At 44.8% G+C, this 22,917-nt stretch overlaps 1 protein-coding gene across 9 annotated transcripts in view; it reads right to left on the bottom strand.

Annotated features, from left to right (window-relative positions):
- The window catches only part of PIAS2 (protein inhibitor of activated STAT 2), a 90,961-nt gene that overhangs the window by 49,579 nt on the left and 18,465 nt on the right, over positions 1-22,917 (bottom strand). For all 9 annotated transcript variants that reach the window (XM_070938955.1, XM_070938959.1, XM_070938958.1 and 6 more), the window contains exons 3-11: positions 15,477-15,558; positions 12,934-12,984; positions 12,735-12,825; positions 11,054-11,188; positions 10,649-10,754; positions 9,266-9,339; positions 8,483-8,643; positions 5,023-5,156; positions 3,690-3,873 (exon numbers count right to left, since the gene is read on the bottom strand). In XM_070938955.1, coding sequence (XP_070795056.1) covers positions 3,690-3,873; positions 5,023-5,156; positions 8,483-8,643; positions 9,266-9,339; positions 10,649-10,754; positions 11,054-11,188; positions 12,735-12,825; positions 12,934-12,984; positions 15,477-15,558 — 1,018 coding nt within the window. The remainder of the gene's footprint in view (positions 1-3,689; positions 3,874-5,022; positions 5,157-8,482; positions 8,644-9,265; positions 9,340-10,648; positions 10,755-11,053; positions 11,189-12,734; positions 12,826-12,933; positions 12,985-15,476; positions 15,559-22,917) is intronic.

Genomic DNA, 22,917 nt, shown 5'->3' with positions numbered 1-22,917 from the left:
AAAACCATGAAACCAACCCTGTTTCCTGGAAAACCAATGCCACAGGATCTTCTAACATCTCAGAGCCAGGAGGATTTCTTAAGAACGGCTAATTTTAAAGTAAAACCACTGCTGAGCTATGGAAAGAAATGCAGGTGTGGGGGTAAAGCAGAGCACAAGGGCACCCTTGTGAAAGGCAGAAGGGCTCACAAAAAGTCAGGCAATGTAAGAGCTCTGAGGATGGAAAGCTAACAGCGTCCTGTTTGTACAAGTTCAGCTAGGTCACTCTTTAGAACAGGGGTGTCAAACTCCGGCCCGCGGGGTGGTTAGATCTGGCCCGCGTCACCGTCCTGGAAACAGCCAAAGGCCTGTTGTGACCCAGGCCCAAGTAGGTAGTAATCGACACAAACGGTTCCAAAACAAATAAACTTTATTAGAACAGCTGAGAATTAACTCATTCTCAGCGTAGTCCGAATTAAATTAAAACAAACTCTTCATAACACAAATTCTTCAGCCTAATCACCAACCTTGGTCTAATTAGGCAAACTGCCAAAGGCTTCTCTTGGCAAAAGTTCAAAAGCAGAAGACGCCGACAAGAGATAAGTGCAATTCTCTCAACGGTTGTTTTCCGACAAAGAGCCCAAGAAATGTTGCTGGTCTTTTAAGCCTTATGGGAGGGGCCAATCATCTCTTGGCCCTACTCCCGAGTCGTCCTCTTTGCTTTATCTGCTCCTGCCTTCTGGCAGCTCTTCTCATATGTGCATTAGGAACTGGCTCCTCCTGTTTCTCTGCCTCTCTGCTGTCAGCCTCTGGAGGCTCCGGAGTCCGCACATCACTCCCTGATGGCCCTGGCCCATCTCTGCCTCCGACCCACAGCCCTCATCCGGGCCTTCCCCAGCCTCCAGGACTGGCCCATGTTCTTCCTCAGCCTCATCGCTGTCCGATTCCGCTGCCAGTTCTGCAGGCTGCTGGCGAACCACAACAAGACCATCCCGCAGTGCCTCGGCCTGGCCCAGGCCGACTGAGTGATGATCTACAACCTGGTGGCGGCCATTTCTACTGGCAGAGTGCTGTAGGAGGCCGTCGCAGCTGAAAACGAAGCTCGGGAGAAACACCCGCACCCCTCCTGAGCTCCGTTTTCACTGGCAGAGTACTAGCAAAACAAACTACTAGCAAAACTGGCATTTGATCATAAGGCAAGGAGGCATCGAGCAATGTTTTTCCTTTTGCATTTGAGCATCCAAGAAGGAACAGGAAAGGGCTCTGGATGGCATGTGCCAACGTCCAGGGGTCCTCCGTGTGGCCTGAGAGGGATGGAAAGACTCCTCTGGAGGACAAGGGTTTGTCTCTCTGCCTGGTCTTGCCTTTCTCCGCTAGAGACAATGGATCCCCCCCAGCCACGCCCAGGCCACCACAGCTGCCCCCGACACAAAGGACATCGAGCTGGCCGTGCCCACCCCAGGCACGTCCACCTGGCCCCCCAAGGTCAAACAAAACCCTGATGCAGCCCTCAATGGAATTGAGTTTGACACCCCTTCTTTAGAAGGTGTGAGAGCAATTGCTGATCTTCAGTCACTGGGCCAGACCTATACACATTCCCACACACACATACACACACACATAAACTAAATAAAGTGTCTCAGAATATAGCAGGCATTAAGACCCCGCTATAAAACTTAAGAAGCTGTGGGGTCTTTGGTGCTCTCTGAACTTGCTTGTTTTCTTGCAGACATTTCATTACCCAAGTAATGGGTAAAAAAGGGCCTGGTGGCTCAGCAGACTAAAAGCATTGTGATTAACACCAGCTGTCTGCAATTACTGCAAGTTCGAATCTCGCCAGGCTCAAGGTTGACTCAGCCTTCCATCCTTTCTAAGGTAGGTAAAATGAGGACCTAGATTGTGGGGGCAATAAGCTGACTTTGTATAAATATACAAAAGTATGAAGGCTATTGCTTAACGTACTGTAAGCCGCCCTGAGTCTCTGGAGAAGGGCGGCATATAAATCAAATTAAAAAAAAAAAAAGAATAGAATAGAATATGCAATGGAATGAGAATAGAATATGGAATAGAGTAGAGTAGAGTAGAGTAGAGTAGAGTAGAGTAGAGTAGAGTAGAGTAGAGTAGAGTAGAATAGAATAGAATATGCAAAGGAAATAAGAATAGAATATGGATTAGAATAGAAAAGAATATGCAATGAAATTAGAATAGAATAGAATAGAATAGAATAGAATAGAATAGAATAGAATAGAATAGAATAGAATAGAATAGAATAGAACAGAATAGAATAGAATAGAATAAATAGAAAACATGGAGTGGAATGGAATAGGCTCAAGGTTGACTCAGCCTTCCATCCTTTCTAAGGTAAGTAAATTGAGGACCCAGTTTGTGGGGGCAATAAGCTGACTTTGTATAAATATACAAAAGGATGAAGGCTGTTGCTTAGCGCTTTGTAAGCTGCCCTGAGTCTCCGGAGAAGGGCGGCATATAAATCAAATTAAAAAAAAAAAAAAAGTAGGTGGCATCATCAGGGATGATAAGGATTCACGGATGATATTACTCTAGTTCGGGTAATGAAACATCTGCAAGGAAACAACAAGGCTCAGAATGCACCAAGGAGTTTGCAGTTCAACCCCGAGCTACAAACACAGGTAGTTCTCGATTTACAAAAGTTTGTTTAGTGACCGTCTGAAGTTACGGCACAGAAAAAAAAAGTGACATATGATCATTTTTCACACTTATGACTGTTGCAGCATCTCCATGGTCACATGATCAAAATTAAGACACTTGGCAACTGACTCAAATTTATGACGGTCGCAGTTTCCTGGGGACACACGATCACCTTTTGCGCCTTTCTGACAGGCAACGTTAATGGGGGAGCCACATTCACTTAACAACAGAGTGGCTAACTTAACCACTGCACTGATTCACTTAACAACTGTGCCAAGAAAAGTCGTAAAGTGGGGCAAAACTCACTGAACAAATGTCTCACTTAGCAATGGAAATGTTGGGCTCATTTGTGGTCTTAAATCAAGGACCACCTGTATTTTCTTCTACTGGTAGATTAGGAAGCTTCATCCAACCTTACGGGACCGCCTACTACCACCAATAGCCTCCCACCGGCCGGTACGCTCTCATAGAGAGGGGCTCCTCCGGGTGCCGTTGGCCAAACAATGTCAACTGGCGGCCCCCAGGGGGAGAGCCTTCTCTGTGGGGGCACCTACTATCTGGAATGAGCTCCCCCCAGAGATACGGAGGATCCCAGATCTGCGCACCTTCCGCCACGCTCTCAAGACTTTTTTATTCCACCAGGCGGGCCTGGCCTAATCTTTTTCCCCTTTTAATACGTAAATTTTAATCTGTTTTTTAAATGATTGGGGTTTTTTAAATCTGTCTGGGCCAAATTTGCTTAATTCAGTTTTATTCTGTTTTTTAAATTTTGTATTTATGTATTTTATTGTTTGGCTGTTCACCACCCTGAGTCCTTCGGGAGTAGGGCGGTATATAAATCAAATAAAGACTAAAGACAAACTGATCTACCAAGTTATGATGAGGGCCTCTTAGACCCTCGTCTGGCTAAACTTGGTTTCTAAACTAAAAATTTAGAAAATGAAAAAATATATATATATAATTTGATTCAACTATCCACCTATGATCCAACCCAAAGCATCCAACGCTGAGGGCGGCCCCTACAAAGAGGAAAATGAACCAACCCTTTTGTGGGACTTGCTTGTGTGTCGGACATGTATATGCATTTCCGTTTGGGCGGGGCATCCTCCTCTTCGTCAGAAGAACTTTCGACGGTGAGATCGATGACGTCCACCTTTTTCTTGTTGACCTCGCCAGCAGGAGTTGAGCCCTGCTTACTGATCATGGCAGAACCTGGAGAGTGCAGGACTAAAGGGGGGGGGGGCAGGGGGGGATAGACAGCAGTTGTAATTCAACTGGGTTGACTCAGCCTTCCGTCCTTCCGAGTTCACTCAAATGAGGACCCACCAGCACTAGCAGAACAAGCCACTGACTAGTATATAATCAGAGAGCAAACCCCATTCCCTTCTAATACTGATAATGTTACTTAGCTGGGCAATGAAATGTCTGCAAGAATAAAAACCAAGCTCGGAGAGCATCAAGGACCCCACAGTACTGGCAAAGGTTTCTTCTTGAGGTGCAAAAATTGTAGTTGTTTTTACTTGGTCAAACTTTTGCTCACCAAAATTAATCACACCCAGTTTCATCATGGGACACCGTTTATATTAAAGCCTTACAATTCTGTAGTCATCCAGAAAATAAGTTTTCATCATCATAGTGTTATTTCAATCTTTGCTGTAGTGCAAAGTTTATTTTGTATAGATGTATTTTCCTGTTCCTTGGTTTTTGTTTTTGCTTTTGCTTTCTTTAATTAATAAAAAAGATAGTGAAAGGAGAGTCCTTGGGAGTGATTGTGCACTCTAGGACAGATGTCAGTAAAAAGAGTGAAAATAGCAACCAGTTTGGTCTAGTAGTTAAGGTGCCAGACTAGAAAGCAGGAGATTGTGAGTTCTAGTCCCACCTTAGACATGAAAGCCAGCTGGGTGTCTTTGACCAATCACTAGGAGAATGTGAATTCTAGTCCCATATTAGCCATGAAAGCCAATTGGGAGACTTTGGGCCAATCACCAGGAGACTGAGAGTTCTAGTCCTGCCTTAACCATGAAAGCTAGTTGGGTGACCTTGGACCAATCCCTCAGTCCAACCCATCTCCACAGGGTTGTTGTGGAGAAAACAGGAGGAAGATGTGTTAAATATGGTCACCTTGGGATGTTTGTAAAGACAGGATACAAATAACTAAATACAATAAAAATAAATAAACTGAAAGCAGCCCATTTCAAAGCTAAAGGCCCATTTGGGGCATTCCCTTCCACATCTGTTAAGCTTGTTGTGCTCCAGGAAGGGTGTGTTAAGGTTTCTGTCCTTCAAAAAAACTGGAGGAGTACCAAGTTCAACCCAGATCAGCAGGGATAACTTCCCAGCCCAACAGAAAAAAACAAATCACTACAAATTACTTACTTTCCATTTTGGGGCACTGTGGGCTAACGACTTTCAAAGGCTCCTTCTTGGGCCTCATAGGGCACCAGGAACCGTCCTCCTGGAACTTGATCTCATCAACATCTGAACATTCATTCAAAATTTCCATAAAGAGCCTGGAAAAGAGCATATTAAACATTACCAGCGTGTTTCCATTAATCGTGCAGATACTTTCCTTGGAAACACTCTGGAGCATCCTTCCCATATCCAGCAGTTATTATTCACATGAACTACTACCGTATTTTTCGGAGTATTAAGATGCACCTTAGTTTTTGGGGAGGAAAATGGGGGCGGGAGGGAGGGGGAAATCTGCCTACCAGGTATTCATCTGGCTAGCTGGTCATTAGTTTGCTGGTTTTGAGCGTGCACACACTTTTTATCCCCTAAAACAGCTTCTAAAGCACAGCTGATCGTCGGAGGGAGCAGCAATGAGAAAAGCAGGCAAAGCGCGGAAGATCGCTTCACTCGCTAGCGCGTTAGGGCTGCAAAAAAGCTTCGAAAAAGCTACATTCGGAGTATAAGATGCACCCAAATTTTCAAGCTCTTTTAGGGGGGAAAAAGTGTGTCTTATACTCCGAAGAACATGGAGTATACCTACTAGTTACTGCAAGTAGTCCTTGACTTGCGACCACATGAGCCCAAAATTTCTGTTTCGAAGAAAGACAGTTGTGAAGTGAATTTTGCCCCATTTTACGACCTTTCTTGCCACAACTGCTAAGTGAATCACCGCAGTTGTTAAATTAATAGCACGGCTGTTAAGCGAATCTGGTTTCCCTCTTTGACTTTGCTTCCCAGAAGGCCATAAAAAGCAATCACATGATCCCGGGACTGCAAAGGTCATAAATATGAGTCAATTGCCAAGCATCCAACTTTTGATCACGTGACCATGGGGATGCTGCAACTGTCATAAGCGTGAAAAATAGTCACAAGTCACTTTTTAAAATGATGTTGCAACTTTGAACGGTCACTAAATGAACCTTTGTTAAGTCGAGGACTATCTGTATGATTTTTAGGAGCTCTTTTGTAGCAATACATTTACCCGAACACAAAATGATTTTTCCCATTATCTTTCAATTGTTTGTGCACACAAGGGGAAGGGTGCCATCTTTATAGAGAAACAGATGCTGTTTAAAAAGGCAGATATTGAGGGTGGAAGTTCTTTCTCCGAGCTTGTGGGGTGGTTTCCGAACGTTTCGTTACTGTTGTGACCTAGGCTTCCTGAGTCATTAAAACACACGAGTAGCCCCAAAAACCTCTTTTATTGCAACAGCTGTGAATTACGTTCATTCATTAGCTGAGTCCCAATTAGTTGCAAAAAGTCCTTTGAGAGAATCACACACCTTTATCTCCCTTGACACGCTGCAAAGGCCTACTTGGCAAAGCCATACGCAGCCCAGAATCAAACAGAGATGCCGACTGGGAACAGATTTAACAACGTTGCTTTCCTACAAAGGGCCCATGTGCCTTTGCTCCTCTTTTAAGCCTTATGGGAGGGACCAATCATCTTCAGGCCTTACTCCCGAGTCATCCCTTTTGTTTTAGCTGTTCGTGCCTTCTGGAAGATCTGTGTATGCGCAAACTAGGAACAGGCTCCTGTTCCTCTGCCTCTCTGATGTCCAACTCTGGAAGCTCCGGAGTCCGCGCATAACTCCCAGATGGCCCTGGCTCCATCTCTGCCTCTGATGCAGAGCCCTCGTCCGAGCCTTCTCCAGACTCCAGGACTGGCCCATGTTCTTCCCCAGCCTCCTCACTGCCAGCTCTGCAGGCTGCTGGTGGACCACAACAGTTACCAAGCTGATACCGTTACCCTAAACTCCACTGAAGATGTTACCTAGCCTGGTAACGAAACTTCGGAAATCACCCACAAGCTCGGAGAACGAACCTCCACCCTCACTACAGATATTCAGATATAACCTTCTATCGCAAGGCACATATTGAGACACTACAGCGGGGGTAGGTCAGTCCGCGGTGCCTCTGCCAGTGAAAACAGGCTCCTGAGCTCCGTTTTTGTCTGCAATGGCCTCCTGCAACCCTCTGCCAGGGAAAACGGAGCTCGGGAGGGCTTATTATCAGGGGATGTCTTATTTTGGGGGAAGCAGGGTATGTGTAGCTGGTTCACCAGTGTATAAGCGGGAGTATCTTATTTTATGGAAATTATTTTAATTAGCTCTTAATTCAATTATTTTTCTTTCTTTTACCCTTTTTTGAGTTGCAGTTTCTGCGCATATACTCAGACACATATATGAACATGCACCTGCAAAAGTTATTATTAAAGGGAATCAGGAATAGATAGGGAAGCTAGGATAAAAAAAAATACAACCCTGCCTTATAACCCTGCCTTATATTTAAAACTGTCTTTCATTTAAGCATATGCGAGAAACTTTAGTACTGTGGTTCAACTGCTTTTTGTAATCTGAAGAAGAGAATTATTACATTATTATTACAATTACTGTATTTTTCAGAGTATAAGACGCACCAGAGTATAAGATGCAGCTTAGTTTTTGGGAAGGAAAAGGGGGGGGATCTTATACAGTGTGTGTGTGTGTGTGTGTGTGTGTGTATCTATCTATCTATCTATCTATCTATCTATCTATCTATCTATCTATCTATCTATCTTTTGTTTTCGTAGGCCTTTATATGAAAAGAAAACAAATACTGTACTTTTACAGGGAGGATACATGGGATGAGGGTGTGGCTAACTGATGAGGACTAATAAATCCAAAATAGATCTATCTTAGTCTCCTTAGTCTCCCAATGGGCAGCAGAGTGCTTGCTGGCTGCTTGAAAAAAAGCCTAGAAACTAGTGGATTGAGATTTCACTGAACTAGGGCTGCATAAAAATCTTGGTTTACGTAGGAAGAACCTGGCTAAAGAGTATGTTCCAGCATAACTCTGGAACGCCTCGAGCAATTTCAACCAAATCTGGTACACAGATGACTTACTCTGGAAAAAAAATACTGCGGGGGTAAGTATGTGTCTGTGTGTGTTTGTTCCAGCATAACATTGGAACGCCTGGGCCACAGAAATGAAAAGGAATGAATTATAGTTATAGTGTCAAATCACAGTACTTTTGACAGTGATAGTGTGCATTTTGGATTCAAGTTCTGTTAAGATACAGCCTGTTGTGCCTTAAAATGGCTTCTACTGTACAGCACAGTGGAGTTGCCATGGTAACAGCTTCATAGTACTCCACAAGGCAGCTCCCTCTGGTAAGGGGGATTGGTTCTTAAAAAAAAAAACCACCCTAGGCCCTCAGCTTCAAGCAAAAAGGGCAAGTTGTCGAGGGAGGTGCCTGCTAATGCAGATAAATACCTCAAAGGCTGTTCCCTGTAGAATATAGGGATTGGGATAAATAAATACCTGGGCAACACTGGGTTATCAGTTATTACATATAAAACTCCACCCCGCACGCTTGGAAGGAAGCCCTTATCTGGGTTCTTACCCATCCAGGATGAGATTCTCATATGTTGCTTTCTTGTCGCACACAGGACAGATCCAGGTCGGCTTCTTCTCATTCATTTGAAGATAGAGAGCGGCATCAAAGCATTGTAGGTGAGTACAAGTGGCGGCACGGCAGGGGATTGTCAGCCTCATTTTCCCCAGCTGGAGACCCAGACGGGTAGAAAGAGAACAGGGAGGAAGAAGAAATTCCATTCTCAGGAAATGAAACGGAAGGCCCCCGTTTAGGACGTATGGTCAAATCCCTCCCAAATGCAAGGATCTAAATTAGAGCATCTCCCACAGACCGGGTTCATGTCTAATTACTGGAAAAATATTTTCCCCCCACCTTGGCAATTTTAAGATGTGTGGACTTAAACTTCCAGAAATCCACACCCAGACAATATTTATTTCTGGTGATAATTAAGATTAAATGGGAAGCGAGCGGAGAAGAACGACAAAGATTATTAGGGGACTGGAAGCTAAAAAATTCAATGGACGGTTGCAGGAATTGGGTGTATCTAGTTTAATGAAAAGAAGGACAAGGGATGGCATGATAGCAGTCTTCCAATATTTGAGGAGCTGCCACAAAGAAGAAGGGGTCAACTATTCATTTCTTAATATTATAGGAAGCTTTGAATTCCAAGCAGAAAGTATGTATTCCATGTAATGTTCCCCATAAAATTGGAACCACAGCAAAGCATACACATTATTAATGTGTTTTTATGATAGAGGCTTAATCAAAAAAAAAAAAAAGTCAAGAGGACTTTCTCCTAGTTTTACTTACAGGACACATCAATGATACCCGGAGGCTGGTTGTAGCAATTTCACTATCTGGGTCAGCAGTGAGTTTTTCTTTAACTGAGAGGGAAAAAAGAGAGAGAAGTATTAAAAATGCAGAAGGACTGTCATATTAAATACAGCGGCTAATAAAAGTTCTGCTTTACCTGCTTATCATTCAAAAATCCAACATAATATTAAAAAAAATGAAGCTCTGTGGTATAACTTTTGAAAAACCTCGCCTTACAAATGCTTGCCTCCCAGTCATGGATGGAATTCAATTTTTTTTACTACCGGTTCTGTGGGCGAGGCTTGGTGGGCATAGTGTGGCTTGATAGGTGTGGCAGGGGAAGGATACTGCAAAATCTCCATTCCCTTCCCACTTCAGGGGAAGGCTACTGCACAATCCCCATTCCCTACCCACTCCTAGGGGAAAGATACTGCAAAATCTCCATTCCCTTCCCACGCCAGGGGAAGGATACTGCAAAATCTCCATTCCCTCCCTACTCTGGGGCCAGCCAGAGGTGGTATTTGCTGGTTTCCGAACTACTCAAAATTTCCACTACCGGTTTTCCAGAACCTGCTGAATAAGCACCCTTGCTTCCAGTGTACAATTACAGGTAGTCCTTGACTTACAACAGTTCGTTTAGTGACCATTCAAAGTTACAATGGCACTGAAAAATGTGGCTTATGACCGTTTTTCACAGTTGCGACCTTTGCAGCATCCCCATGATCATGTGATCAAAATTCAGATTCTTGGCAACTGGTTCATAGTTAGGACCGTTGCTGTGTCCCAAGGGCACATGATCATCTTTTGCAACCTTCTGACCAGCAAAGTCAATGGGGAATCCAGACTCACTTAACAACCAGGTTATTAACTTATCAGCCGCAGGGATTCACTTAACAACTTTGGCAAGAAAGGTCATCAAATCGGGCAAAACTCACTGAACAAATGTCTCAATGACAGAAATTTTGGCTCAATTGTGGTCGTAAGTAAAGGATTACCTGCCTCTATCTGGAGGAGAAATGCATCTGGAGGAGAAATAGGTTAGCAATGGAAATTTTGGGTTCAATTGTGATCGTAAGATGAAAATTACCTGTATAAACTTAATCTCTTTGCATTTTAAAGGTTGCCTGGAAATTTTTTAGTCTGTTTTATGTTTCATCTCTTTTCAGCTTTCTCTAAAACAAAAGTCATCATTTTATTCCAGCTACAATCTTGTTAAGACAATACGAGAAATATTCACATTCATGTGGAACTCCCAAGTATACTTTGGTAAGGAACTACCCAACTGCTTTCACCTGAGTACATTTGCTGGAGAAAACTGGAGCCTAATAATAGATTTCTGAAATCAGAAAAAAATATATATGCAAGAACGGCTTTACTCACTTAGTGCCCGAGAATGATCAGGATTCCTAATACCCTTCAATTTTAATCTCTGTAGCAACATTGCTGAAGTCAGCTGGCGCACGAGATACACAGACATTGAGTAATTCTACAAGGGGAAAATCATAAAAGAATGAGTGAGTTCTACTATGTAGTGAAGAATTAACATGCTCAACTTTAATCTACAGCAGTGTTTCTCAACCTTGGCAATTTTAAGATGGTTGGACTTCAACTCCCAGAATTCCCTAACCAGCAAGGCTTTGCTGGCTGGGGAATTCTGGGAGTTGAAGTCCACTCATCTTAAAGTTGCCACAGCTGAGAAACACTGATCTATAGCAGATACAGAAAGGAGCATAGTAACTTAAAGTGGGTGGGTGGGTGGGAACTATCTTGTTGCGTACAGCTTACCTTTCCAATTTCAGATGTCCAGGATATAGAAATCTGGTTTGCCACCGCAGAGGAAAGTCTAATTAATGATGTAATATTCAAGGGACGTCCAGGCCTCTTCTGTTCAATTCCATTTTTAGGTGGAGGTGCGTATCCCTGAAAAACACAGCATTTTCCCAATCATATATTTTCCTTTATTTTTAGCTCGCCTTTATTATTTTTATAAATAACTCAAGACAGCAAATGTTATCTAATGCTCTTTCGTCTTTCTATTTCCCCCCACAACATATCTGGAATAGGGGCTGTAGTACATGCATCTAAAATTATGAACAGGTTCAACTGATGCCTGCAGAAGCATTAAACATGTGCTTAGTTCTTTTGAGGTATTTGGTACAAAGCTGAGTGAATGTATTCCCCTGGAGCTCATTCCCACATAAGTAAGGGCTGCGGTTCTTATGACTTGATGACATATTTCAGGGACAGTAAAAAGGCCATAATGCCTTTAGCATCTGGAGTTACAAGGTTATTTCAAACATTATTATCACAGGTTATAGGCAGCCCTGGAAATATCTCTTTCTAGCCTTTCTCGTGTAGAAAAGGAAAACTAGAACAAGAAATGCAAAGATAATCAGAGAAAAGGTGTTCTTATTTTTATTTTTTTTTTGCAAATACAGGTAGTCCTTGACTTATGACCATAATTGATCCCCAAATTTCTCTTGCTAAGCGAGACAGATATTAAATGAATTTTGCCCCATTTTATGACCTTTCTTCCCACCCTTGTTAAGTGCACCACTGCAGTTGTTAACAACACAGATGTTAAGTCAATCTGGCTTCCAAATTGACTTTGCTTGTCAGAAGGTCGCAAAAGGGGATCGTGTGACCCAAGGCACTGCAACCGTCATAAATATGAGTCAGCTGCCAAGCATCTGAATTTTGATCATTTGACCCTGGTGATGCTGCAATGGTTGTAAGTGTGAACAATGGTGATAAGTCACTTTTTCCAGTGCTGTTGTAACTTCGAGCGGTCACTAAACAAACTGTTGTAAGTCGAGGATTACCTTTAATTGCAGGATTCTTTTTTCTTTTTGTCTGTTCCCAGAATTTTTCTTGCATTAACTGTCCTCAGAACAGACCATAATATTCCAGCGGACAATCTACATCAGGATACCCAACCTTGGCAACTTTAAGACCTGTGAAACTTCAACTCCCAGAATTCCCCAGCCAGTTGAAGTCCACAGTTAAAGATTCCAGTGTTGGACTATATGAGCCATGGTGGCGCAGTGGTTAGAGTGCAGTACTGCAGGCTACTTCTGCTGACTGCCTGCAATTTGGCAATTCAAATCTCACCAGGCTCAAGGTTTGACTCAGCATTCCCTCCTTCCGAGGTGGGTAAAATGAGGACCCAAATTATTGGGGGCAATAGGCTGACTCTGTAAACCGCTTAGAGAGGGCTGTAAAGCACTGTGAAGCAGTGTATAAGCCTAAGCACTACTGCTATTGCTATATGATGTTAAATCCAGGAGATTTAAGTACAAAGACTGAACAAAGTTCTGTTTCAGGCAGAACTGCAAACATTTGATTTTTAAAAAATACTTTCATATTTTCTTTTTAACATGGTGAGTCACCCAGCATCATGAATTTGAGATGGGCATCCATATACATCAAAATAATAAATACATCAAAATAACTCAAGTCACCATACCGGCAATGGAAAGAGCTTCCCGTTCACTTTTATGCATAAACTATTGGGGTAATTATCCTCTTGAGGGCAGCTTGTTTCTGCTAGGCATAGTCTATTTGCAAAAGAAAAAAAACTGTTCAATCAATGAATTTAAGTTACCATTCATTCCAGTTAAAGGAAGGCATTATGGACATGTTATGATAAGAAAGATGGAAGTCACCTCAATTGAACCTGCACCGTGTAGTCTCTTCTGCCTCCGGGCAAAAAGTCCCTGTAGCAATGGAAATAGAAATGGTTTAGACAGAGCTGATTTTTCTGACCTTCACCTTTCAACGTGAACTTGCTTCGGCCAGTGTTCAGCCACCGGTTCAATAAAGATCAGAGGGGCAGATGCATTTGATAAAGACAGTTTCTCTCTCCACATTGCGAGTTCTTTTCAACATACAACCAGCTTTCCCAGTGGCAGAAATAAACGTTGAAGAAAGTTGACAGGCTTGTTCAGAGGTATGAAGTCTCAGCGGACAAATGACATTTGTTAACATTAGCCTGTTATATTTGAAGCCATGGGCAATTGCAACCTAAGGACTCCATGACTAACTGTGATAGACTGTTACTCATCATGGCCTTATCAGTTGCATACAGGACTGAAGATACAAGCTAAGTGCTATTGTCCAGACCTGTAGGATTCACTTTCAGGGGTCCTTGGTGTTCTCTGAGCTTGCTTGTTTTCTTGCAGACGTTTTATTATCCTAACTAGGTAACATCATCAGTGCTAGCACTAGCATGTCAACCCTGAGCTACACATCTTCTCCTTTCTTAGAATTCACTTTTTCATCAAACCTGCTTTCTGACATTGCCGAGTAAAAAATTCAGGAACCAAAAGATCTGATCATCAGGATTAAAGTTTGGTAATGAAACGCCTGCAAGAAAACCATCAAGCTCAGAGAGCACCAAGAATCCCAGAATTCAACCTTGAGCTACAAACATTCTCTTCTATTGGTTCTGTTTCAGCAATGGCTAAGTTGGCACAAAAACAACCAATCAAAACATTTAGTGACAATGACCATTATTTTTGCCTTCTTTTTTATTAGGTTTATTGAAACTGGAGCAGAATGCTTCATCAATTTACTAGGATTGCTCGGCTTGGTATGAAATTACCTACAAGTTTGCAGGTAAGTCCCTTCTTGTGGCCCAAACTGGATCTATACCTGTAGTGTAGGTACAAAAAGTCAGACCGCAGTATTGGAAGTAAATTAGATTTAAAAACTGCCCTGTAAAGTATATGGGGGCCTCTTATTCATTGTGGTCAATGCAGCGTATGAGAAATCTTGGCACTGTCTCCCGTTTTGCATGCTTATTTCTGGAGATGTTCTCCAATGGATCATACAATTGCAAAAAAAAAAAAAAAAAAAACCCATATAGGCCAGGGGCATATGAATCCTGCTTTTGTTGTCAAGCCTTAATAAGCAACATACCCCTTTCTGAATAGCTCAAAGAAAGAAGATGCCTATGTGTAGGATGAATTTATTGCCATGTATTACAGATTTACAGGAACTCAAGGCCATACACACCATTGGGAGGGGTAAAAATGCCCACTGGCAAAAAGCAAGAAACACCAATGAGGATAAATAAAAATGTAAAATGAAAGAATAAACCAGAGTTGACAAACAGGAACAAATAAAATTAAAACAAGGAAAACATTAAATGGAAGTTTGAAAAATGTTGCTGAAGAGCCAACTGTTCCAGAGGTTCTAAGGCAGTCAAAGTAGTGAGGAAAACGCCTTAAAACAGTTTAAATGAAATATTCTGAGCATAGAGGTTTTTAACAAAGTTATAAGCATTTCCATCAGCGTGAATCTCTGAAACCGTAAGGAAAAAACAGAAATTTTTGGGGTAAATAGTTGTCCCTAGAGTTCAGCTTTGTTGTGTTGATGGCATTCACTCTTTCTGATGTATTGGTCTGTTTTCTTGGACATGTTGTATGAGAAGTGGTATAAATTAACAGTTAATTTTGATTTTATTTCAACAAGTACATATCACTTCTATAAGTATACGTTCCTAACAAACAGTGTACGCAGGTAATGATATATACATTTTTTCTCTGACAGAAATAATGGAGTTTCAAGTATCCTACAGAACAACAAAATATTAAATGGCCTACTAATCCAATTACGGTTCAGTTTGCATTCATATAATAAATATTCTATAACTAAAGAATAGGCATTGTGTAAAAAAAGTCCACTACATTTCTGTATAAACAGGGGTTATTTTCTAGAAACATAGCATGCACAAATCAAATGGTTATTGCCACTGGATTCAAACAGGCAGGAATTCCTCAGTAACATTCGAACCAGAATTTCACCAAACCAATTAAGAAGCATTTTCTTTAAAAATGGAACTAGATTTAATAAGTGAGTTTCTTAAAGGAGCTATATTTTTTAAACTCACTCAGACTATGAAAAACAACAGACTCTTTTTAATAAGTAGCAAAAATGTGCTACTTTGAATTATTTTCAAAGTGTATAAAGCAATAATCGTTTTCAAAGTTTTGTTGGCATAATAAAAAGTTTGAAATATATACTTGCAGGCACTGAGGAGGGCAACTAATACAAGATAATAAACACAAGGAAGTAATAATTTTGCTTTGAGAGAACTCACAAAATGCTCAATATCCAGCAAGTATTAGACATAAAATGTCTAAGGTAGTTTTTCATGATACGAAATTGTGTACAAGGAAATTCAGCTCAAGTTTTCTGTTATTACCTGGAAATGCAGATTTCTCTGACTTGTTGAGGTGTTAAAGCAAAAAGAAAGTATTCCTGGAATCTCTGAATACTGCTCTGTACTAAAGAGAAAGAGAGAGATAAGATCTTTTGAGCTGAATACAGGAAATCTTCTCTGACTGATACAAAAACACATTGAACCTTACAAGGAATTATCAATGCACAATAAAGCTTCAACACATAAATATCAACTGTGCATTGAGAAAGCTCTAAAACTGATATACCTCTATCCTTTCACAAAACCGTTGTATTGACATTCTTCAGGAACTTAGTACGTTCACAACTTTAAAGTAATCATAACAGAGGAGTGATAAGTTGCAAACAGAATTAACCAAGAAAAAATGTTCTCTACTTAGAGATGGCTAAGAAACTATATTGGTAATACTTAAAACAAGTCCACATACAGAATGCTATGTACCTACTTAAGTATGTAGGATAAGGACTTTGAATGACATATTTAACGTACACTTGCTTTCCAACCACATAATCAGCACATTCAGAACTATCCTAATTTCAAAATTTATTTCTGGAGGGAGTATTGTGTTTTCTCAATTTCCCCGATCATTTATATTCCTTTAACTCTGGATTGAAGGCTTTGCTGGCTCCCCCATTTCCTCCCCAGGATCAGCAACAAGCAGCGGACAGCAGGTCAAAGAAGTGGCAGGGAGCACACTAAGTGAAAGAAGAGATGTGGGAGAGATGAACAAAGCTAAGGAAGAAAAAATAATAAGGTGGTAAGGAAAATCAGAGCTGGGGGCCAAAATGTAGGAAAGAAAAAGGCTGTATAGGTAGTTGTGCAAGATACAACCGTAACGGAGTCTGTCCATTATGGTCACATGTTGGGATAGCCATTAAGTGAGGCATCTCACTTAAAGACCCACCATTCCTGCTCTCCCCAGTACAATCATTCAAGAAATATGTGGGTCATTAAGTGGAGGATCAGGTGCATCAAAAGTAGGGAAGGGCTTTGGAGACCTAAGGCAGGCCCAGGCTTGCCTCCCCCAGGCCTCCCCTACCTCCGAGGCACCCACTGCTCTACTCCCCATTCCTCAGGGTTCCCCAGGTCTTGGCCTACTCCCAAGTTGACTATTCAGGCAGGCACAGGACCAAACCTGGTCAGAAGCAGCAACTGGCACATGGAGGATAGGTATTGCCACCCAGCCATTCCAGGACTTTCCAAGGCCACCCTCTGTCCTTCAGGATTCCCAGACTAGCCGTACAGCCACGCAAGACACCCTTAAAAAGCTACCAACACCCGGAGAGGAGTTACAGCTTGTGGGCCTTGGATGGTAGCTTCTTTAGGCTCCTTTGCATGGCCGGGTGGCCAGTTTGCCAAGTATCTGAATTTTGAACACACGATCATGGGGATGCTGCAAAGGTGGTAACTGTAAAAAATGGCCAAAAGTCACTTTTTCCAGTGCCGTTGCAACTTTGAACGGTCACTAAATGAACTGTTGTAAGTTGAGGACTACCTGTACTCTTTGGAGGGTCTGTCATAATTTCAAATGGTTGCTAAGCAACCAATCATAAGTGAAGGACTACCCTTAACAAAAAAAAAAAAAAAAAAAAAAAAAGGGAGAAATCTGTTTACATTTGGATTTAGGGATACATGCAGAGCTTTCAAAAATGCTGAAGAGAAAAAGACCTTTATAAGAGATGGACAGATGAGAATGTAGCAAAAGAATACATAGTGGTAGAAACTCTGTCAGAAAACTCAGAAATGAGCTGAGGCTTGTGGAAAATGCCACACACACACTCATACACACCAATAAATAAGGAAAAGCCAGGAAAGGCTGAGTCTGTTGTGAGGAACAAATGGACGTGGTAATAAAAAAAAACTTAATTTCTGGTTTGTGTCTGTCTTCTCTCAGAAGTGAAACTGAAACTAAAGATGTTGAGATTCTAGAAAGTGTGCAGAGAAGAGCAACAAAGATTAGGGGACTGGAGGCTAAAACATATGAAGAGCAGTTGCTGGAAGCGGGTATGTCTAGTTTAATGAAAAAAAAGACTAGAGGAGACATGAGAGCAGTCTTCCAATATCTCAGGGGCTGCCACAAAGAAGAGGGAGTCAAGCTATTCTCCAAAGCACCTGAGGGCAGGACAAGAAGCAATGGGTGGAAACTAATCAAGGAGAGAAGCAACCTAGAACTAAGCAGAAATTTCCTGACAGTTAGAACAATTAATCGGTGGAACAACTTGCCTCCAGAAGTTGTGAATGCTCCAACACTGGAAGTTTTTAAGAAGATGTTGGATAACCATTTGTCTGAAGTGGTGTAGGGTTTCCTGCCTAAGCAGGGGGTTGGACTAGAAGACCTCCAAGGTCCCTTCCAACTCTGTTATTCTATTCTATTTTAAACCTAGCTGATCATGGATAGGCCACTGGGGAATCTCTCAACAGAGGGGGAGGGATACCACGTCATCTATCCCCACTCTACAATACAGTCCTTTCAACACCCATTTGCACCACTCAGGTGACCCAGAGGACATAGACAATCTTCCAGGTGGCCTCAACGACTCCCTGAAACAATGCAAATGACCAGCTGTCTGCAAGGAGTATAAATCCTTCCATTCCCCACCATCAAATCAGAGCTGAAGAAGCTTCTTGGATGAGAAGCGAAACATCTTCAAAGAAAAACCAGAAAGTCCAGCTGCCTCTTGTAAAAGCACCTTTGGATTCCCAAGAGAAGAGAAGGTAGTTCTCTGGAAAGTTGTCTTTTTTTGTGCGAAGGGCAGGGTACCTTGAAATAGATTTTCCCTGAGAAAGAAGCTCATGCCTTGGACTCATGATGGTTCTGGAGGCATTTGCTAAGTTCTCATCAGTCCCTCAAAATTGTATGTGTTTATGCATATGTGTGTTGGCTGCATGGGGTAAACCAGATGGGAATTGCAAGTAGGTGAGCTAATGCTACTTTATTGTAAACTTACACTGTCAGACCCTTGCAGGTCTGAAAGTACAATCTTCTCCCCTCCAACTCCCCTCCTCCCCCCAGAAACTAGAGAGGGTCTCTTCTGAACCTTTTGCTCAACTGCACTATCCTTAACAGGATTCTTTAACAGATTAACAGATTAATCCCCCGCTCAAGGAGACCCTACACCATTTCTGACAAATGCCAGTCCAATCTTTTCTTGAAAGTCTCAAGTGAGCTCTCAAGGCAAGCTGTTCCATTGGTTGACTGTTCTCACTGTCAGAAAGTTCCTCATTTCTAGGCTGAATCTCTCCTTGGTCAGTTTCCATCCGTTATTCCTTGTCTGGCCTTCAGGTGCCTTGGAAAATGGACGTTGTCTTACCTGAACGTCCTTTTTCTGGGCGCTGCGTACACTATCCATGCATGGGTTAATCCTTCAGTATTTGGCAACAACTGAGTGAAAGAAACAAAAGGCTCTTCCCCTTCCGGCCCCCAAGCCACACCTCTGTACCCATGATACCCCAGTCTGAACGAAAGGCGCAGCTAACAAGGAATCCACAAGAGTAACTTTATCAAACTCAACTTTATTAACATCAACTTGAAACAGGGACCGGTAGAAGGGAACCCCGACAGTCACAGGGGAAGCAGTCAGCCCAAGAGGGAGGGTTATGGATAGTGTACGCAGCGCCCAGAAAAAGGACGTTCAGGTAAGACAACGTCCATTTTCCTGTGCGCTGCTCCCACTATCCATGCATGGGATATACCCAAGCTCAAATCCCCTGGGCGGGAGGCTGACTGTCTCTATCGTTGACCTCCGACACCACTTTCTGAAGAACTCTGCGGCCAAACGACGCCTCAGCGGAGTTGTACACATCGATTTTGTAGTGGCGAATGAACGGTGTGAGGGACGACCAGGTCGCTGCCCTGCAGATGTCCGCTACCGAGGCTTGAGTGGCCCAGGCCGCCGACGTGGCCGCACTGCGTGTCGAGTGGGGGAGGATTCTGCTCGGTGCCGGTCTGGAGCTTGAATCATAGGCCATAGCGATGCAGGCCTTAATCCATCTGCTGACTGTGGCTGCTGAAACCTTCTGACCCATGGACCTCGGACTAAAGGAAACCAGGAGGCCCTCGGTGCGACGGAAGGGTTTGGTCCGACGGATGTAGATGCGGATAGCGCGTCGGACGTCCAGCGTGTGCCACCTCTCCTCCCTGGCATCTCGAGGTGAAGGACAGAAATCCGGTAGAATGAGTTCCTGGGCCCGATGAAAACACGAGTTAACCTTTGGGATGAAGGCCGGGTCCAAACGTAACGTCACCGTGGATTCACGAAATATGCATAAGTCCTTGCGGACTGAGAGAGCCGCTATCTCTGAGACTCTTCTCGCCGAAGTGATCGCCAGCAAGAAGGTCACCTTAAATGAGAGGGACTTGAGAGAGACTGAGTTTAGAGGTTCGAAGGGGGGTCCGGTCAGTGCTCGCAGAACCAGAGTCAAGTCCCATGATGGATAACGATGCACTGCGGGAGGTCGAAGGTTCGTGGCCCCATGTAAAAACCCCTTAATGCGCGGGTGGTGCGCGAGCGACTGGTACGGGGGGCAAGCAATGACCGTCGATAGCGCGGCTGTCTGCCTTCGTAAGGTTGCGGGGGTCAGGCCCTTATCGAGGCCGGCTTGTAGAAATTGCAGGATGTCACGAACATCCGCTGATGTCGGGTCGGTGTGTTGTCGGGCACTCCAGCGACAGAACGCCTGCCAAGACGCCTCGTAGATGCGGGTCGTAGACGGACGTCTGGCCGCTTGTATGGTGGCCACGACCTCATCTGGCAGGTTGTCCTTTTTCAGGATGACGCGTTCAAATGCCAGACGGCTAATTGCAGCCACTGGGGTTCTGGGTGCGTGACCTCCCCCTGGCGAAGGACGAGCCGCCGTGGCGGGATCACCCACGGTTGGTCCACGGAAAGTGCCACTAGGTCGGCATACCACGGCCGCCGGGGCCAGTTTGGGGCTACTAGGAGCAGGTCGGCCTTTTCCAATAGCAGTTTTCGGATGAGGCGGGGAATTAGGGGCACTGGTGGAAACGCGTACAGGAGACCCTCGGGCCACCTGCAGCGCAGCGCATCGTGGTCCTCCGCTTGCGGTGTCGGGTAGCGTGACACGAAGCGGGGAAGCTGAGCGTTGGCCGGGGTTGCAAAGAGATCTACCACCGGGCTTCCGAAGCGTGAGGCGAGCTCCCGGAACAGTTGTGGATGGAGCTGCCATTCCGCTTGGTCTATTGTCTCTCTGCTGAGCCAGTCTGCTCTGACATTGGATGCCCCCGAGATGTGGTCCGCCTTGATCGAGAGCAGGTGGCTCTCTGCCCAGTTGAAGAGATCGGCGGCCTCTCGCATCAGGGTGCGGGACCTCGTGCCCCCCTCTCTGTTGACGTGGGCCTTGGCCGAAATGTTGTCAGTCAGGATCAGGACGTGACGTCCTCGCACCGTCGATTGGAACTCCCGAAGGGCCAGTCTGATCGCCCGAAGTTCCAGAAGGTTGATGCTGCACTGACTCTCCTGCCGGGACCACTGTCCCTGTGCCACCAGGTTGTGGAGGTGGGCTCCCCACCCTCGAAGGCTTGCGTCGGTGGTGATGATCAGTCGTTCCGGTTCTAGGAAACTGGACCCCTTGAGGAGTGAAGGCGATATCCACCACCTGAGGGACTGGCGGACCTGAAGAGTGAGGAGTACTGTCCGTTTGGAGTTGGCCCTGCCTGCCCGCTGAAATGGGAGCAAAAACCACTGCAGAGGTCTCGAATGTCTGCGTGCCCACGGAACGATGCCGAAGCAGGATACCATCTTTCCGAGTAGGCAAGAAAGGTGGATCAGGGCCACTCTCCTCTTCGACAGGATCTGCTGTATCAGAGTGCAGATGCTGTGGACTCTGTCCGGCGAAAGGTAAACCTGACCGCTGGCCGAGTCTATCAGTGCCCCTAGATGAAGTAGTCTGGTGGTGGGCTGCAGATGACTCTTTTCGAAGTTTATGGTGAAGCCGTGATCCTGGAAGACCTGCAGGACCCTCTTCATGTCTTCGGTGGCCTGATCTCGAGTGGAGGACAGGATCAGAATGTCGTCGAGATAGCAGAGCAACCTGATCGGGATGGTTCGAAGCCTGGCCGCTACCACCGCCACCAATTTGGTAAAGGTGCGGGGGGCTGACGAGAGTCCAAATGGCATTGCACGGTACTGGTAATGTGTTCCCGCGAATTCGAATCTCAGGAACTGCCTGTGGTCCGGGTGAATGGGCACGTGAAGATAGGCCTCCCGGAGGTCGACTGATTGGAGCAAGTCACCCTGTCTCACCCCCGCTAGGATGGACTTGAGGGAGTGCATTTTGAACCTGTGGTATTGAACCGACAGGTTTAGCCGCTTTAAATTTAGTATGCCCCTCCAGCCCCCGGAGTTCTTGGGTACTAGAAAGAGGGTTGAATAGAACCCGGCCCCCCTCTGGGCGTGCGGCACTGCTTCGATGGCATTGACTTCCAGGAGGTGTTCTATCTCCTGTGACATTAAGTTCCGCTGTTCGGCGGAGTGGGGCGTTGGACAACGGACAAACCGATGGGGCGGCTGACCGGAAAATTCGATAGATAGTCCCGAACCAGTCGTACGCCTTACCCAGGAGTCCGAGGTTGATTTGGCCCATTGCTGGTGGAAGTGAATGAGCCTTCCCCCTATGGGGCCTGCGGGCCTGGAGTCACTTCCCTCGTTTGGCTGGCTTCGGTCCAGCACCACGGAAGTTGCACCTTGGCTGCTGGTTTCGCCCTCGGTCTCGGAACTGCTGCCGGTCCTGGAATCTGTCTCCTCCCTGATAGTGGGGACGATGAGACGAGGACCCCCTGGGTCCCGCGCTGGCACGAAAGGGCTGTTGTAGCGGATAAGGAGTGTACCGGCGTTCCTGGCGGCGGTAAGTCGATGGGAGGATCTTTCTCTTGTCCTTCCCCTCCACTAGCAACGGTTCCAGCGCAGCGCCAAAGAGCTCTGGGGCTTTGTAAGGCGCGGCCACCAATTTCCATTTTGCTTTGAAATCGGCCTTCCAGGGCCGGAGCCAGAAGAGTCTTCTAGCCGAAAGGGTTGAGGCTAGAGTCCTTGAGGCAAATTTGGCTGCGTTTAAAGAACTATCTGCTGAGTATTCAGTGGCAGCTATTATCTTGTTTATATCCTGCTGGAGCCTGGTGTCCTCAGGAGGTAGCCTGTCTTGCAGGTGGCGGAGCCAAATAAGCGACGCACGGTTGAAGAAGGACGTCGCTGTCGCAGCTCTGATTGCCCAGCCCGCCGCCTGATGTGCCTTACGGAAGGCCCCCTCCATCCTCTTCTCCTCTGCCTTGAGAGAGTCAAGAGGGTCAGTGGAGATCAAGGCCCCGGAGGACAATGCTGCCACAGGCTGGTCTACCGTAGGGAGCGTTAGGAGGTCCTCTAGCTCTGGGGCTGCGCAATAGAGCTTCTTGTCCAGATTGCTGGGTGTGGCCAGGGAAGCTGGTTGTCCC

Source organism: Pituophis catenifer, unplaced genomic scaffold, assembly GCF_029215685.1.
Source record: "Pituophis catenifer annectens isolate HBS135680 unplaced genomic scaffold, rPitCat1.0.hap2 SCAF_2, whole genome shotgun sequence".
NCBI lineage: Eukaryota > Metazoa > Chordata > Lepidosauria > Squamata > Colubridae > Pituophis > Pituophis catenifer.
Note: the sequence above shows the minus strand (reverse complement) of the source record. Positions and strands in the feature narration are given on the sequence as shown.